At 37.9% G+C, this 19,443-nt stretch overlaps 1 protein-coding gene across 4 annotated transcripts in view; it reads left to right on the forward strand.

The window, feature by feature from the left end:
* Positions 1 to 19,443, forward strand: part of Cpq (carboxypeptidase Q) — a 569,822-nt gene that overhangs the window by 331,020 nt on the left and 219,359 nt on the right. For all 4 annotated transcript variants that reach the window (NM_001440041.1, NM_031640.2, NM_001440038.1 and 1 more), the window contains 1 exon segment: positions 7,651 to 7,742. In NM_001440041.1, coding sequence (NP_001426970.1) covers positions 7,651 to 7,742 — 92 coding nt within the window.

Consider the following 19,443-nt stretch of genomic DNA (forward strand, 5'->3'; position numbering starts at 1 on the left):
TCTTCTCCCCCTTCCATTCCCTTTTTAGAAAAGAAAAGATCTCTAAGAGATGACAGTCAAACAGGACAAATCCTTTCAATGTTCAAAGGTGCCTTACGTGTTTCATAAGGGCATAAGGAGCACTTCCCTAAGAGGTCAAACACTTCTCAGGAGCATTGTGGGTAGGGTCAGTATTTGTAGATTCATTAGTTGTAACATCATATCTCTATTGAAACCCAAATATTTCAGTCTGATTCTACTTATTCCACTTGTACCCGACTCACCTAATCCCTAGGGTCTGCTGTCCTTTATTTAAATATAAATGATAATAAATGTAATGCTTTAAACTAGCTAACCCACAACTCTTTGCAGCTTAAAACAAATTTTGTCATACTGTTCTATTACTTAATAAATGCAACTGGAGCTCCTTGATTTACCTGTGACTGTATATAAAAACCCCCAAAAGAAAGTGAATTAGCAATGGTTAATTGCCAAGTTGCTGGACCCAAGAAGTGATAGCTCTGAGTTCAGAGGAAGCAGAGAGCCTTATCTTGTATCTGTAAGTAAGTCCACATAGGACTGTAGATGCCCCAAAGATCATTGATCTTCAAAACCCAAGAAGGTGTATGAAAATCCACTGGAACAGGAAGATATGCACTCTTTATAGAGAAAAAGAAACGAGTGTTATAGGCAATTGTTTTTATTGATAATTTTGCATATGCATTATTTACATAAATACACATATAGGTGATTTGTACTCAAAATTTGTTTTCTGCTAGAGAAATGTTGCCAAGAATATTGGAATAAAGCTATAGGTAACAAGGAGTGGTCTTGCTCAATAGCCAAGGGTCACCTGTAATGCATGTCTTCCTGCATATTTCCAAAGGTCTAGGATTCAAGGTGAGTACCACCATGCACAGTTACTGAAGTTTTATGAAGCCAATGACATAGTCAAAGTGGGATTTTAGGAGTCAAAGTGGGATTTGGCAACATAGACAGGTAACTGGAAAAAATGGTTATTTTGTAACACAGCAAGTCAGGGGTTAATTATGTCTGACACATGGAAATGGAATGAAAGGAGAGCATTCTGAGGACATTTTGGTAATCTTGATCTTTTCATGGCAAGATTCGCCCTGGTGAGAGTGTGAAGAAATTACCTTGGAATACAAATTTGTGTTGAAACACATTTTAAAAAGTAAATTGGTCTATGAAATGCTCTATGCTGAAAAGTAAATGTAAAAAAACAAACAATAAAATGCCTTTATTGTGGTCAAAATCAAAAGAGGATTAAAATATTTATGTTTCAATAATGTATAGATAACCCCTCAACTAATTTTCTGCACATGGCAATTTCTTGAAAGTGCAGATAGCATCTTCTCTCTTACCATTAAAAGGGAGCTTTGGAGGAGATAACAAAAGCAGCCTAGTGACAACTTCTGCAACAAAATACAAATGCCACCTTTCTGCTATGTGAAGCTGAAAGGGATCCCAGAATGTTGTCACTTTTTAAACGTTTGTTGAAGCTGAGCTACCTTTTAACAACCCCTGATGGAAGACTCTTCTCCTTCCTGCTACACCTTCCTATTCACAATAAATAAATAAATAAATAAATAAATAAATAAATAAATAAATAAATAAAATGTGTAAAGCCATATTGTTAGATGTACATTCATAAAGGAGTTTTTATGCTACTTGTACTTGGCTTATGACTTTTGAAAACTGTACTGTATGCGAAGTTCCTCACTAGTTGGTGTTTGGGGAAACAGAATACTTAGCAAAAGTGTGATACAGAATTCAAATCTATCATTAAACATCTTCTGTTTCTCCTTGTCTGTAAGATCAATCTATGACAGGGTAAAAGAAATCACATATTTTAAGAAGACAATTAGATCAGGCTTGTGATTGCTATATGTTACAAACATCTTTAAAAAAAAAGGTTGATGAGAAAGCCCTGCCATCAAGCAATTTTGATAAGAAATGTAAATGCATATGTTTTACCTCTCACCAGGCATCAGGTCAAAGACCAACGTTTGTCAAAATCAAGTTAAAATAGGCTACAAATTGGCTATACATGCACACGTGAAACTTCTTTTATAGAAAAAAAGTGATATAAGACACATAAAAACAAAAGATGGGATTTAAATGTCTGCATTAAGAAAAAAACGAATATTCTCATACATAGTTAAGAATGTAAACCATTCACCTGTCTTTAAGGGGAGGAAGAGGAGTAAGAGGAGGAGGAGGAGGAAGAGTAGTAGTAGTAGTAGTAGTAGTAGTAGTAGTAGTAGTAGTAGTAATAGAAAAGACAGAAGGAAGGAGGAAGAAAGAAACAAAGAAAGGAATAACAGAGAATAGAAGCTGAGCATGGTGGTGCACACCACTAAATTCACTGCTCAGAGGACTGCCACAAGTTCAAGCCAGCCTAGGCAAAGCAAGTACCAGGCCAGAAAGGACTACATAGGAACAACCTGATTCCCCAAATAAAAATAAAATCTAAACTAACAGAAGAACTTAAAAGGGTTTATACCATTTAGACTAAGTATTTCTATTTAGAGGACCTCTTTGATGAGACTCATGGAGACTATGATCGATGCAATAGCAAGAGGAGTTTAATTCTGGCATGCTGGGGTCCTCCCACTTCAAGGGGATATGACCCTGAGCAGATTTTAAGAGGGGATTATATACCTTGCAAACAACTGAGACAGAATTCAAACAATTGGGACAGAATCTGCACAACGGTAACTAGATAGGGTACTGTGCACATTTGATGGAGGGAAACAACTTTCAGATTGTTCTCAATGTACCTTCAAGACTTTCCCAAGGGGGGGGGGCTCGGTTGGAAGCCACAGGTAGCTTTGTGTGACAGTTTGACTTGTAGCTGTTCCGGGAACTAAACCAGTTTTTTTCTTCCTTCAAGGGAGGGGTCCTTGTGCTCGAAGGTTTGTGGTGGGAATTTTCTCACTGGCCCTAGATTGGCCCCAACTCTGGCTCTTTCAAAAGTAATATTTGACATGGACATTTTTGAATAAGTAGAAATTGACCAAATAGTAAGGGCAAATGGAGAACTGGGTCTCCATTGGAGGAGTTAAAAGAAAGAACAACAATACCAACCAACCAGAGTTCCCAGGGACTAAACCACTACGCAAAGAATACACATGGACAGACCCATGACTCCAGCTTCATATGTAGCAGAGGATGGACTTGTTGAGCACCAATGGGAGAGAAGCCCTTGGTCTTGCCAAGGCTCAACTCCCCAGTGTAAGGGAATGTCAGGATGGGGAGGTGGGAAGGGATGGGTGGATGGGTGGGGAAGCACCATTATAGAAGGGGGAGGGGGTAGGGACAGGAAACTGGGAAAGGGGATAACATTTGAAATGTAAATTTAAAAAATCCAACAAAAAAAAAAGAAAAGAAAAGGTAAATGGGGCTTAGAGATAGGAAAAAAAGTATATATATATATATATATATATATATATATATATATATATATATATGACCAATGATCTGAAATAGGATGCATAGCATGTTCAGTTATTAGTATAAGTAATGTATCATAGTTTAGGATAAAAGGAATAAGCAGACTATGTGTGGAAAACTGGATGAGCCTATAAGAGGCCAGTACACATTAGTAGTCATGTAGATTCTGCATTGCCAGTGATTAGTAGTGATTTCCTGGACAGTACAATCCTAATCATTATAATGAGGTAGGACTGTTGCTTTGAATTATAGGAATTATTAAGTATTATAACCTATTCCACAAGCGTAATATAAATATCATCACATTGCTTCAAACTGCTTTGAAGGTAGCAACATATACAGAATTAACAGGTTATATTTAGGAATATGTACACACACATACATTTATATGCATATGACAACAGTTAATGTGAAAAGAAGTGATGAATTTGAAAGACAGGGCCCAGGTTTATATAAGCCTGACCCAGGGAGTGGCACTATTTGAAGATGTGGCCTTCTTAGAGTAGGTGTGTCATTGTGGGCGTGCACTTTACGACCCTACTCCTAGCTGCCTAGAAGCCAGAATTCTGATATCAGCCTTCAGTTGAAGGTGTAGAGTTCTCAGCTCCCGCACCATGCCTTCCTGGATGCTGCCCTGCTCCCACCTTGATGATAATGGACTGAACCTCTGAACCTGTAAACTAGTCCCAATTAAATGCTGTTCTTATAAGAGTTACCTTGGTGATGGTGTCTATTCACAGCAATAAAACCCTGGGGTATTGCTGTGATAGGCCTGATCATGCTTTTGTTTGAAAGAATGTGGATTTGGGGACTTTGGCTTTGGAAAGCCATGGAATGCTTTAACCAGGACTTAATGGGCTGTCCTAGTAGTAAGATGGAAAGCTTTGTTGGCGTGATTTGAACTGTGAAGACCTGGCCCAAGAGTGTTCAGTGGAGAAGAACTTCAGAATGTGTCCTAGAGACCATTCTTTTGGTATTTTGGTGAACAATGTGGCTGCTTTTTGTCCTTGTCTGAAGAGTCTGCCTGAGTCTAAGGTTTATATTAATTGCATTGACAAAGAGAGTCTCAAAAAAGCCCAGCAGAGACTTTGTTCTCTGGTTAAGGCTCATGAAGAATATTTTGAACAAGCATGGCAAGCTTAGAAAGTAAAAATATGAAATATATGGCTCAAGTAAAAGGAGCACCAGGAAGTAAAATGAAACTGAATCCTATGTTCTAGGAGATAACAAATTAAGGGATTTGGGGGCAGGATCCTTCCCAGCTAAATTTAGATACAGGCATGGTGGTACACACCTTTAATCTCAGGAGACAAAACCAAACAGATACCTGAGTTCAAGGCCACCCTGGAACAAAGCAGGTTTTAGATGGGAGCAAGGCAGCATAAATAAATCTGTGCAAACCCTTTTTAAAAGTCTGGTGCCTTGATCCAGTGCACCAATGAAGTGCCTGGTTGCTTTGTATCTGTACAACTGAGACAGAGACAAAGTAACTATTCCAAGAACAAAGGTTTTCATGATCATTTTTTGCTCCTGCTTGGAAAGAAAAGGTGCAATCTTCTTCACTAGAATAATTAATCTTTGTCCATTCCCCCATTTTAAAAAAATCAATGATCATGTTCTCATCTATTATATGATAAATTGTCTAACTTGCTTATGTGAAAATAGAACCCCAGCCCCGTGCATTTAGCCACAATGTGCTCATTCAGTCCATAGGCTCCCAGACCATTAGTCACCTGTATCTTAGACACAATACACATCGGCGATGCATATGTCAGAAGTATTTATCTTTCTAAGGGTAGGCTTTCTCTTTAAACCCATTGTTAAAGGGGTTGGACAACTACTGCATTTCTCAACTAGTGTGAGTATATTTCTGTAAGGGGCACACATGCTTGCTCCTCAAAATCAGGTCACAGAAGACAGAACTTAGGCAAAATTCCAAAGGGTGGAAAACAGAAGCAAGTGGGTGTGAAGATCCACAGTTTCTCTAGAAGTCAGGATTTGAGAAAGAGATCTACAAGAAGACTTAACTTTAGTTTTCTGCTGAAAGTCAAGTTTATTTTGCTTTGCCATTTTCCTAGTTTGAATATAGGTCAGCCAATTGACCTTTTCCATTTATTAGTTAGTAATGTCTCATCTTCTTTGCCTATAAATTTGGGAATAATAAAGCCCACTATTAAAGAAATCTTCTCTTCATCTTTTGTTGTAGGTGCTTCCCCCCCACCCCCCCCAGCACGACTGCTTTCTGAAATAAAATAAAATAAAATAAAAATGAAATAAAAATAAAATGCAGGTAGATCACATTTGTAAGCCAAAATGAAGTTTTGACAATTGTTCTTATAGAGAAAAGTCACAAATCTGTCAGCTGTTTGCCAAACAGGGTGGAGATACTCATCAGAAATCCAAAGGATGGCCCATTCTGTCATGAAAACTCAGAATGTCCTAATGCCTACCTGGCTACAGGTAGATGTGGTCTACATACTTTTAAAATCCATGTGCTTGCTTTGCAGGGGGTCTGCATCCCACTGAGTACTTCCCAGAACTGGGATATAGCATTACTCTGCTTGAGCTCTTTGTTTCCCCTTTCCTCTGTACAATGAATCTCTGCTTTGATCTTTGCTACTGCTATTGATTTATTCCCATAATAGTTGTTGATACTGTCATTTTACATACTTTAAATAAGTGGATTTTAAAACTGGCTTGGAGACAGCAAGGTTGATCAGTGAGTAAAGGCTTTGTGACTGATGACCTCAGGTCTATCCACATGGTGGAAGGATAAAACCAAATTCCCGTAAATAATTGTCTTTTGCGCTCTCTCTCTCTCTCTCTCTCTATCTCTATCTCTCTGTGGTGTGTGTGTATGTGTTGTATGCACAGGCATGTGCATACACAATTAATACATAAAAAGAAAAATGAAAAATAGATTAGATTTAAGATATTTTATTTAAAATAAAGTGTAAATTAAAATTTAAGACTAAATTAAAGTTAAAATAATACATTAATCTCATTTGATGCTCAGATATATTTAGCTTTGACCTCATCCATAAAATGTATTCTGAGTGTGGGGAAGGTCTTTGTTTGTAATGGAACATGTTCTTGCTTGCATGCATCTCACACTAAAAGAAGCTGTGTTTTCTACAGCTTAACTAAAATCTGAAATTTCTGTGACTGAGGGTTCTGTACATTAGAGGTGTCCGAGGGCTGTGTACAAGAGACATAAGCAAGAGGCTTTGTCTTAAATCTACCTTGCTGGACACTTGTTACCAGATGCAAAGCCGTCTAGAATTAGGCACAGAGGAGCTAAGAAACAGTCCTTGAAAGCATACTATGTTCCAGAGAATATGACTGATACATGTACTATGTAACATTACCTTTGACTGCCACGGGCGTTAGGTAAGATTGTTTATGTCTTATTCCATTAATTTTCCTAATAATCCCATGAGGTAGTCATCATTTTTTTTTCCATGTAGAAGAAACCATCAGGATTCAGAGGTGGTAGAGCAGGAATAAAACACAGCTCCTTCAGACTCCAGGGTCAACACATTGTTCCTTATGGAGTTAGGGTGCCTAGTAATCAAAATGGCATGTTAGACAAAGGTCTAAGTCAATGGATGAAGTCCTATTCATTTCTCTCAGTTTAGTGACAATCAGACTGTGATAGTGAAAGGAGATTTCTGAGTCATTTAAGCGACAGCTAAACCCCTAGATTCCTTTTCTCCCATGGGTCCTTCACTCTGTGAAGTAGGTGCTCATGTTCCTAATGGGTGGTGGGCTTCTCATGGACTCAGAAGGGCCGTGTGTGTGTGTGTGTGTGTGTGTGTGTGTGTGTGTGTGTGTGCCAACTATGCTTACTGCTAAGTGATTTGGTTCCAACTGACAGCTCTGGGAGGCTTTAAGATCTTAGGTTCCTCCTGATGTTGTCCTCTAGATTGGTATAATAAATACTTCACAGAACTTGACCATACACTAGGCCCTGCAAATAACAATGGCCATAGCCCTTTCTGCTTTTCCCCCTCCTGGAGATTGTTATCTCTGAAGCTGTACCCTTGTGTCATCATCTGTACCCTGAAGTAGGTATGGCTCATAGCACCAGCCAGAGACAGGCACCTCTGATTCACTCTTATTTCCACAGTGCCGAGGAGGTCTCCACCAAAACATCCAAAACAAGTTGACAGATGCCTTTTATTATTTTCCCAGGGCTGCGTCCAAAGAGGACTCTGCGCTTGGTGCTCTGGACCGCAGAAGAACAAGGAGGGGTTGGTGCCTCCCAGTATTATGAGCTACATAAGGTAAGACTGGCCAGCATGTGCTGCACACTAACGTGTCAGATTAGCATAAAGCACTGCTTTGAAATTGGGTTTGAAAATCCTCCATAATTGTCTAAGAAATCTTAGTTCTTTGCGGCCAGCTAACTCCCGCAAATACCTGGTCCTGTCAGCAAGAACATCCGGGTGAGATGAAGATACTATGCATGGCTAAAGGCCCTTCTGTTTCCTGATCATACTCATGGCCCTAGAAAACTCTCAGCACAATCTTACCATTTTCTTAAGAGTCTTGATAGTTCTGCTGTGCTCATACATGACAGGAAGCAATAGGTAACCATCACCTCCCCACTGAGCCAAGCCCTCTGCCTTTGTGACACAAATCCTCAAAGTCCTGGGATTGGAGGCCCTGACACCTGAAGTCAATCAGCCTCATGTTCATGGCGGTGGGAGCGAATCAACCACAGGTCTCTGAACTGGGAACACAGAAGGCGACCTGGTCAGATACTAAACTTAGGCATAGATGAAGCAAGAAGACCACTGTGAATGACCATGATTTTCTAATCTACACACCTCTTTTAACACTGCAGGTAGGAGGGTATGACGGAGAACAACTTTTAAAGAGTAAAATGTAAAAGGATGGGGAACCTTGAGAACAAATTGAACACTGGCTCAAAGAGAAGCTATTTGAGTGTCCCCAGGTGAATGGGACAAGAAAGCATGTATATGCCTGCTGTGGAGGAGGGTGAGAAGGAGAGAGAGAAGGAGGAGAAGGAAGAGGAGGAGGAGGAGGACCAAACTTCTATTTGCAGTACCCACATACTAACTTATAGTCTCCTTGAACTCCAGTTCTAAGGATCTGGTGCCCCCTCCTGACCTCTAGGTGTACCACATAAGCACAAGGTTCACAGACATACACACAGACAAAACACCATACACATAAAATAATGTAAAAATATATAAAAGAATGAATGTATAAGCAAATCATAAGTCCTGGAAGTGGGGATAAAACAGGTTATCCACAGTGTGGGCAAGTGGTAACAGATCACAAGTAACATCACAATAGTAGTCCTTTGTCATAGAACAGTAGCAAGAAGTGAAACAACCCTTCCACATAGTGGTTCTGTTTATTTATTTACATTTCAAATGTTATCCCCTTTCCTGATTTCCCCTCCAGAAACCTGCTATCCCATCCCCCTACCCTGCCTCCATAAGGGTGCTCCCTCACCCACCCATCCATTCCCTCCCTCCTCCCTGCCCTGACATTCCCCTACACTGGGCCATAGAGCATTGACAGGACCAAGGGCCTCTCCTCCCATTGATGCTCAACAAGGTCATTCTCTGATACATATGCAGATGGAGCATATGTGCATCCCTGTGTACTCACAGGGTAGTGGTTTAGTCCCTGGGAGCTCTTGGGGGGAGGGTCTGGTTGGTTGATATTGTTGTTCTTATCGGGTTGCAAACCCCTTCAGCTTCTTCAATTCTTCCACATAGTGTTTTAATTGACAAAAGTTTATTCATTGCTCATATATCTTACAACAATAACTTACACTAGTGGCCTCTTCATAGAAAATATTTACTGGCCCACAGTTTTATGGTAAAAATTACAGTTTCATAGCATTTCCATATGATAATCTCTGTACTGTTTTATTTAATTTTTAAAGAAAATTTTGTACATTTTTGTGGATTATATTCAATAGCAAGTATTTTACACAGAGGTAGTGTATTATTATAAAGCTGTATCCACAGTCTTCTCATTCATGTTGGGTAGAGTTTAACAGCACAGCTGGCTAAGCACATATGGAACCAGCTATGGAGGAAAACATTATGTAAAAAATTATTGTTTTTTTTCTTTTTGCTTCTCTGAATGAAATTTTATTTTCCACTTATAGAATCTATTCCTCAATGAATATTCTAAAGAGATATTTAATGAACAGGTTTAGTTAATCTTTATGGGAGTGAAAATAATATTTATATTCATTATTATTTTCTTCATAAATATGCCCTTATTTACAATGTGCTTTTATTAATATATACATATAAAAATTAAATGATAGGGCAAAAATCATTGCCCAAACTGATTTTCAAAATTATATTCTGATCAATAGCCACCTTCACTTTATAATTTTTCTATCTTATAAAATATTAGCTCAATTATTGTAATACCTGTTGAAATCCACTAAACTACTGAAAATTCATTAGGTTATTGTGAAGTATATAAAACTACTTGTGCTTAGTATGTGAATTTTTTAATTCACACTGAATTTTATTGTAATATCTAAAATGTTCTCTCCAAGGAAGCAAGCTTTCCAGCAAAAAAAGTATATACATGGATTTTGGCAACAGCAGTAGGTAAAATAATAGAAAACAGACACAAGTTTTTGCTATGACTTGACTAAATTAGTCAGAATAAAACTCATATTAGCTATCTGTCCATCACTGTAACGAAGTTATCAGTAATGATTAGCCTATAAAGAGGAATGGTTTATTCAGGTTCACAGTTTCAGAGAGTTTGGTCCATGATTATTTGGTTTTATTATTTTTAATTTTGTGACAAGGTAGACAGAAGAACATCATGCAACCGAACTGGTTACACCTTTTGGTGGTTAGGAAGCGAGAACAGGGAGTTCCCTTTATGATAAGGCACTCCTTTCCAAACTCTCTAAGCTATGAATACATAAATATGTTAATTTATTCATAAGGTCTTTATGATCTAGTCACCTTGCAAACAAACCCCCCACCGCTCGGTACTGCTGCAGTAGGAATCAAGCCCTCATAGGGTCTGAGGAGACGTTTAAGATTCAAACCATAAAAAAAATCATTCCTAAGATCAACTCAACACCCCCCTCACAATTCATAACATAAAGTCTTATAAAGGAGTTTCTCTTATTCTGATGGGTTATACAATGTTATTTCCTAATTTTCAAGTTTTCTCTGATGCCTCTGCCTTTCATTACATTAGTACATGGCTATAAGAACTGTCTAAAGGTACTTACTCTATCATTTTATTGAGGCTTAATTAGAGGCTTCGCATGGCTTTTTCAGCCTACTTTCTCATAGAACCCAAGACCACCAGCCAAGAAATGGAACAATGCATAGTGAGTTGAGCCCTTCCTTATTAATCACTAATTAAGAAAATGCTCTAAAGGCTTGTCTACAACTGATTGTAGGAGACAAAGAGAAAGCCTATAATACTTAGATCCTACCCCTAGAAACAAACTTTTCCAGGAAAGCTGAACCTCCTGAAGGACTTATAACCCACTCATAGCACCATCACCTGGGAAGGAACCAAGTGTCCAAATGTATGAGCCTATAGAAGATATTTCTCTTTAAACAGGCATATGGACATATGGTGACTGAGGTGAACTGTTTCCATGTGAAGGAATGCCTTGGTACAACAGGTCATTGAATAGCAGCCATTGAAGCCACAACTGACTCTTTACTAAGGGCACTAAGGGAGAGAAGAGTTGTGAGAACCCAACAGGATACTAGAAAGGAGAGTGACCCTTTAATGCTCATCTAGACAGAATGAGAAAGCCTGCTAAAAGGCCCTTTGCATTATGCTTCTTGATGAAGTTGTTATTTAAAATGTGAACTACTCTACAGATTGAATCCAGCTCATGTTTACTAGAAGAAAATGTCACCATACAAAGAGCACATTACTGTGAATAAAAGTTGACTTGTGGAAGTGGAATTTAACTTTGCATTTTGAAAACAGGATCCTTTTCTCAATTTTTCAAATCAATTAATCAAATGATTTTTGATTAATCAGATGTTCTGGGAACAGAGTAACTCTCCTCCCTTCTCTTAGGAGGCCAGCATGTCACTTCTCAGGTTCTAAAATGTACAAAGGATGGGGGGAACTAAATTAATCGCAACTGGATTTGATGGTATTTTGAAATCTCTTACATTTTAAGCAAAAAATTATGTTCTAGCATAATTATAAGTAGCCAGGTAATCTGGCCTTGAGAAGGCTTAATTATGTGAAGTAGTCCAATAAAATAGATTGATGTGTTCTAGTCTGGCATGAAAAATATTTAACCTACCCTGATTTATTGCACAAACTCTGGCAATTGAATCATGGGGTAATAAACACTGATGTGTTCTGGTAGTCATTAATAAGGGCAATATTTTAAATAGATTATCAAGTGAGAGATGGAATTTATAATAATTCTAAATAAATCAGCTTATTTTAACTCTAACCACCTTAATAACAGAAAAAGGTTAAAATGAATATATGCAATTATATTTAGCATTTCCTGTGTTTCTAGTCCTGAGAAATAAAAGTTCCTTCTTACATAAATATCCAAAAACTGATCTACTTTTAGTAGTAAAGTTTTTGCCAACTTTCTGACCAACATTAAGTTTCACAACTCACTTTAAAAGGGATGTGTTACAAATCCAAGGAGACTTACTCACATTATCCAGGCAAATGTGTTTCGTAGGCATTTTTACTTTGTAACCCTATTGCCCCCAAATATTTTTAATGTGGTCAAAGTGACACTACCAGAGTGTGACATCATTGTGCCCTTCTTCAGATCTAGGTATAAGAACAACAAATGTGACCTAAATAACTAGTGTATTGGCTTGAGCTGTGTCACCACAGAGCTTTCCCAGCATCCTAATCTTCTAAGTTCACAGCCTTTCTCATGAGAAGGCACAGTCCCAGTCAGTGCTACTTGGCTTTTAAGCATCTGTGTTTTTCGTTCAATCTCTAAATATTTCATTAATCAACTAAGCATATTACAAAATTAGTTTAAATTTCATTTATCCTAGTATGTTTTTTTTATCTGGACTTGTAGTTTTCATTTGCACATAATTGACATAGCACACCTAGGAGAACATAGTGATCTTGTAAGAATTTTGTACTTAATTTTCTTCTTTTACAAAGGAAAGAAAATAGTAGTTTTCAATGTAACCACAGGCTGTGACAGCTGGAATGCACTCGTACTCTATTCTTGGATTTTAAGACCTTACCTACAACTTGCATAATATTTATATTACCTATTTTGGTTTCAGCGGATGTGGAGTTTGACTTACGTATTGTTTCAAGCATACTATGTGTAAAGAAATAATATCCTAATTTCTCTGGTTTACTTTCTAAACCAAACAGAACAATTGCTTTTTTTGTAACTGGCCTTGCATATTACTTTTCTCTAGCTTTAAAGCCACTGAGAAGGGCATTAATTGTATCCAGTCTGCTCAACTGGCTGGCTAGAAGTTGAATAAAAGGCACAAATAATTTCTACCACAATGCCTCCTTATGCTTGCCCAGGTCATGATTTGATCTGGAAGGAACAGCAGCATTATCTAGTGCATGCATTTCCCAAGAAAATCAAGTTGACATTCCAGCAAGCACAAATCTGAAATGAGTGTCATGCCTTGGGCTCAAAAGTGACCCATATGGGTCAACACTCTTGGGACTAAATTACCCTATTATATGTACTTGGGCCCCACTAAGTTACAGAGGCAGCAACCTACTTTGGAATCACCAGCACGATTTTAATTTGCCTGAAGTTATCTTCTCCTGCCTGTCATCTAAACCACAGCCTCTGAAATTATGGGTCATTACCCCATATGGAGTTGCTTAAGTGAAAGGAGAGGTCATGAAAAATGTGGCAATAACAAAAGGTTGTTGAGTGGGAAAGGGCTGAAGACTAATCAAAGTTAAATGGGTAATGAGTCCATAGCTTCCGGAACAGTCATCTGCAGCATGACTTCCCTGCCACATTGATTCTGAATACACAACATGCACACTTTGTACTCCAAGTGACATCACAAAGGCAGCGGGAGACACCTCGGCTCATACTGGAGTCATTACAAAGTTTTCGGCTCCTCTAGGATGGTGAAAAGCAAAGACAATGTTTTCCTACATCATTCCTTCACATGTATGTATCAAATTTGTCTTTGAATCAGGTTGTGTTATAATGTCTTATTTTTAAATCTTGCTATTTGAGTTTTATAAAAACCCTGTCAAATGAGGTATTATTAGCTAGGCCTGTGCCTGTGGAGACTAGCGGTTAACATTAAATATCCTTAAATTTTTTAATCAGGATCTCACTCAGTGACCCTGGACTAATTCATTTGTAATGGTTCACTTGTTCTTCCTGACAACACATTCAGCTCTGGGATTGCATGTGTGTCCGGCCATGTTTAACTTTTACATTGGTACTGAGAATCTTGCTCAGGTCCTCATGCACCCTACATATTGGCTCATCTCTCTTCCCCTTTCCCCAAAACAAAAACAACAGTAAATGTTTCTCCTCCTGTTCCTATTCTCCCCCTTTTCCTCAGGCTTAGTTTTTGTTGTTTGTCTTATTGTTATTTTTAAAACAGGGTTTTCCTATGTGGCCTAGTCTAGAACTTGTGCTGCTCTGAGTCTCTGAGTGCTGGGATTGTAGGCCTGTTCCACTGTGTAGCACCCAATATTTCTTAAATCATGAACAGAATGCTCTATTCAGATAGCTAAATGTAATAACAATATGATAAGATATAATTTTAAAGGTATCTTTTTTCAAAAGTTTACACACAGAGAAGAGGTTTATAAAGAAACAAACACTACAGTGTGTCCTGGCCCTTAATTCCTTACCATATCTGGATTAAGTCAGGTTTTTTTAACCCAAATTATATCATTGGAAAGTAGGAGAAAGTCTCTTCCCAAGAGACCAGGAGAATGATAGGCCTCCCATCTGTTATTAGCTCTCCTGGAGATGGCTGTCTATGTCTAGCAGGGGTGATTTTACCTCTATTCTAGGGATTGTACAACTTCAGAGAGTGGTCTGTCCAAAATGGCATGAGTCTCTGGATAGAACAAAACCCTGCAGGCCTGCCTAAAAGTCAATGCTAAGTTGAGAAGTTCACTTTCTACCCTAAGGAGCAATGTCCAGATCCACCAGCATTGTTTAATCCAGGCTATTGTGAAGGGAGCAGCTCAGCCAAGGAAACAGTAGTAGAATCATAGGGCCCAGTTCTGACCACAAGCTGTGGACCTGCCACAGACCTCTCTCTTTCTTTCAGGAACTCTCTTAGCAGTTACTCAAATGGGATTGAGCATCCAAGTCCTGTGGTACTAGTCATGCATCTGACCAACTCTATCATTGTTTCCTGATAGTGATGATTGGGGTCTGCCTTTCTCACCTTCTTAGAAATAAGGCCTCATCTGTAATTCCTGCTGACTCACCTATATGTATATAACCCATATACACACACATAGATACACACATGCACACTCACATACACACTTATACATACACAGAGATACACTCACACACAGAGATATACACATATACATAGTCACACACCCATACACACACATTCATATACATAGATATACACACACACACACACACACACACACACACACACACACACACCACACACCCTCACCTCAAGATTAGAACTTTATTCCTCGTTTTCTTTCAGAAGCCTTTCTTCTTGTACTCTGTTAAGAGATACTTGCATTTACTCATTCTAGAAGCTGGGGGTTTCCCACAGCAACTTGCAGTTTGCTAGCATTAGTTTCAGGATTCTTTTAAAGGAGAGTTTCTCAAAATCAATTTTTAAAGAGCTTTTGTACCTGGCAAAACCGAACATACATAAACAACAATTCACATTCAGAGAGCTGAACAAGGCCTCTCAACAAAGGCAGACTGGTCTCACAATCGGAGTGACTTTCCAATTAAACAGCATTTCTATCACTAGTTAAGAACAGGGGTGTTTGCTTTCATGAATCCCTAGAATTTCGTTTAATAAAACTCATTCATCAAGTTAGAGTTACTGTCACAAGGACAAGAGTCGGGCCAGCTCTCCAGGTGTGAACTACAGTCTGATAGACTCCATGGAGCTAAATGATTTGTTTCCCTCCAAAGCCTTATATCCTACAGAATCCAATGGGAAGCAATCGGGCTATTTTGTCATTTGAATTAGGAAAGGTCAAGGGATTTGAACTTAATAGTAGTCTGAGGAAAAGTGCTTTGTGAAAACAGCCCATTTTTTTCCATGTAAGAGAAAAATAATGTGCTCCACTCATTAGATCTAAAAATCAAGTGATGTAGAATTTGGTTGGTGGCTAGACTTATAGAACAAAAGAAGTCATCCAAAATTCTGATTTTGTTTCCCCACGAGTGTAAATCAAGTTCTCACTTTTATACAATGTCATCACTTCTAAATTACTCTTCATACACTTTCTCTCACTGACTGTACCAGTGAGGTAGATAAATGGCAGATGGTGTTATATAGTCCTAATTTCACACCTAAAGAAACAGAGGCTCAGTGAAGTAAAGAAGTACACAAGGCTGCACTGCCCATTGAGTTCAGAGCCTGAGCATGAACCTAGCTTTCCTATCTCCAGTCTTCAGCCACATGATCATCTGACTACTTGCTCGTCCACCACTTATCATCAAATACAATGTTTATCAACTTGTCCTGGTGGATTGTGTTGCAGTGATGCCAAGTGTACTAGTGATGAAGCATCAAGGTACATAGTTTAAAACACAGATAATGCAGTATCTGTTCTGCACAATTTGAGAACGAAAGACCCAGGAACACTGAGCACAGGTTGTCCTGTTAATTCCTGATGCATTGTTCTGGCATGGTTTCTGTGAGGTTTAAAAAACATGTGCGCCTTCTGGTCTCCATCTGCACCCAGAGGTAAGGCTCTCCCATAGCCCTCCATACCCAAATTCTGCCTGGAGAGAGCTGGTCTCCCAGGAGTGCTCTCACTCCTAAGCCCACAGGTGAGACCACCAATTTCAATCCAATATCTGTCCAAAGAGGAACCTGCCACGAGCACACAAGGAACAGGAACTACAGAGGAGCCTAGGACAGGATACTTTCAGCCTCCATTTGTGCCCAGAGATAAGGCTGTCCCACAGACATCTGTACCCAAATCCTGGCTGGAGAGAGCTGGTATCCTAAAAGTGCTCTCACTCCTAAGATCACAGGCTCACAGGACCACAGGAGGGACAAGCTCCAGTTAGAGACAGCAAGACCAACAAACACCAGAGATAGGCAGATGTCAAGAGGCCAGCACAAGACCTAAGCGACAGAAACCAATACTACTTGGCATCATCAGAACCCAGCACATCCTGGATACCCAAACAAACCAGAAAAGCAAGATTTGGATTTAAAATCTCATCTCATGATGATGATAGCAGATATTAAGAAGGACATAAATAACTCCCTTAAAGAAATACAGGACAATACAGGTAAACAAGTAGAATCTCTTAAAGAGGAAACACAAAAATTCCTTAAAGAATTACAGAAAACAAAACCAAACAGGTGAAGGATTTGAATAAAACCATCCAGGATCTAAAAATGGAAATAGGAATAAAGAAATCATAAAGAGATATAACTCTGGGGATAGAAAACCTAGGAAAGAGATCAGGAGACATAGATGCAAGCATCACCAACAGAATACAAAAGATAGAAGAGAGAATCTCAGGGGCAGAAGATTTCACAGAAAACATTGATAAAATAGTCAAAGAAAATGCAAAATGCAAAAAGCTTCTAACCCAGAACATCCAGGAAATTCAGAACACAATGAGAAGATCAAACCTAAGGATAATAGGTATAGAAGAGAGCAAAGATTCCCAACTTAAAGAGCCAGTAAATATCTTCAACAAAATTATAGAAAACTTCCCTAACCTAAAGAGATGCCCATGAACATACAAGAAGCCTACACAACTCCAAATAGACTGGAACAGAAAAGATATTCCTTCCATCACATAATAGTCAAAATACCAAATGCACAAAACAAAGAAAGAATATTAAAAGCAGTAAGGGAAAAATGTCAAGTAACATATAAAGGCAAACCTATCAGAATTATACCAGACTTCTCAACAGAGACTGTGAAAGCCAGAAGATCCTGGACAGATGTCATACAGACCCTAAGAGAACACAAATGCCAACCCTAGCTACTATATCCAGCAAAACTCTCAATTAACATAGATGGAGAAACCAAAATATTCCATGACAAAACCAAATTTACACATTATCTTTCCACAAACCCAGCCCTACAAATGATAATAGATGGAAAACTTCAACACAAGGAGGGAAACTACACCCCCCCAAAAAAGCAAGAAAGTAATCTTCTTGCAACAAAACCAAAAGAAAAGAGCCACACAAATATAATTCTGCCTCTTACCAATGAAAACAACAGGAACCAATTATCACTATTTTAAATATCTCTTAACATCAATGGACTCAATTCCCCAATAAAAACACATAGACTAACAGACTGGATAAACAGGATCCAGCATGTTGCTGCATACAGGAAACACACCCCAATGACAAAGACAGACACCACCTCAGAGTAAAAGGCTGAAAAAAAATTTCCAAGCAAATGGTCCCAAGAAACAAGCTGGAGTAGCCATTCTAACATTGAAGAAAATCGACTTTCAACCAAAAGTTTTCAAAAAAGATAAGGAAGGACACTTCATACCCATCAAAGGAAAAAAATCTACCAAAATGAACTCTCAATTCTGGACATCTATGCTCCAAATGCAAGGGCACCCACATTCGTAACAGAAACTTTACTAAAGATCAAAGCACACATTGCACTTCACACAATAATAGTGGGAGACTTCAACACCCTGCTTTCATCAATAGACATTTCCACTTCTAACATCAATATTTTTTCCTTGTCATATGGATGGTTAAATCTTAGCACAGTGTCCATAAATTCAGAAGAGAAGACTGACTTGACTCTGGAACTTAAAGTCCATTCTACAATGAGACTACATATGATAGAAAATTTCAGTTTTGTGTTCTTACTTGGCTATTCTGCATTTTTATTGATTTCAGTCTTTCTTTTCTGTCATCTTAATGTTTGTCTAAGTGCTTCTTTGGACCAATTCTCGTGATCTGTACCTTTTCTTTCTGTATTCTTGGTAAATAGTTTGTTGCGTTTCTTTATAATGTATATATAATGTATCAATAGAATAAAAACCAAGTAGTATATTCAAAGAACAAGATAGGAGAATTTAGAAGATGGTTAAGTATCACAAAAAAGTAACTAAGACACACTATTATTAATTTTGTGTATACAAAATAATGCTAATTTCATTATTTCCTAGATGTATAAGTTAAGAATGATTTTCTTCCATTTATAATACATTCCCAATTTCTCAGTTAGATAGTAGATATTTTTATATAACTAAAGTGAGTTTTGAAGTATGTGTCCACAATATTTCTATCAAATGCTGTAAAACTAGCTTGCTTCCCATGACATTAAAAAGTTTTATATTGTTATAAAATACATTTAAATATTTTTTGCTAATATATATCATTATATATGATATATAACCATATATATTACATGCATTATATGTGCATGTGAACACACATATCCATGAACACATATATGTGGTATAGACACAAGAACAAGTATATGAATACAATAAAAATAATTTATATTTAAAGTAGGTTTTAATCTTTAAGCATTCCAGAACCAATTACTTGGTAAGGCTATTTATCTTATTAATTTATCTAATAAATATGTTCAATTAATAACTAATAAATGTTATCATCTTTATTATTAAAAATAAAAAATCACATGTGCATTTATTTATGATGTTAACTCTCAAAATCCTGATACAATGATTGAAAAAAACCAGCAACACTGGAATTTCTGTATAATTTCTTCTTAGTTTGGTTCATCTTACAAGTAATAAAAAATACACTTTGAAAATATACCAAACCCTTGCCATGATCCAAAATTCTTTCT

This window comes from Rattus norvegicus, chromosome 7 (assembly GCF_021556685.1).
Source record: "Rattus norvegicus strain SHRSP/BbbUtx chromosome 7, alternate assembly SHRSP_T2T, whole genome shotgun sequence".
Lineage (NCBI taxonomy): Eukaryota > Metazoa > Chordata > Mammalia > Rodentia > Muridae > Rattus > Rattus norvegicus.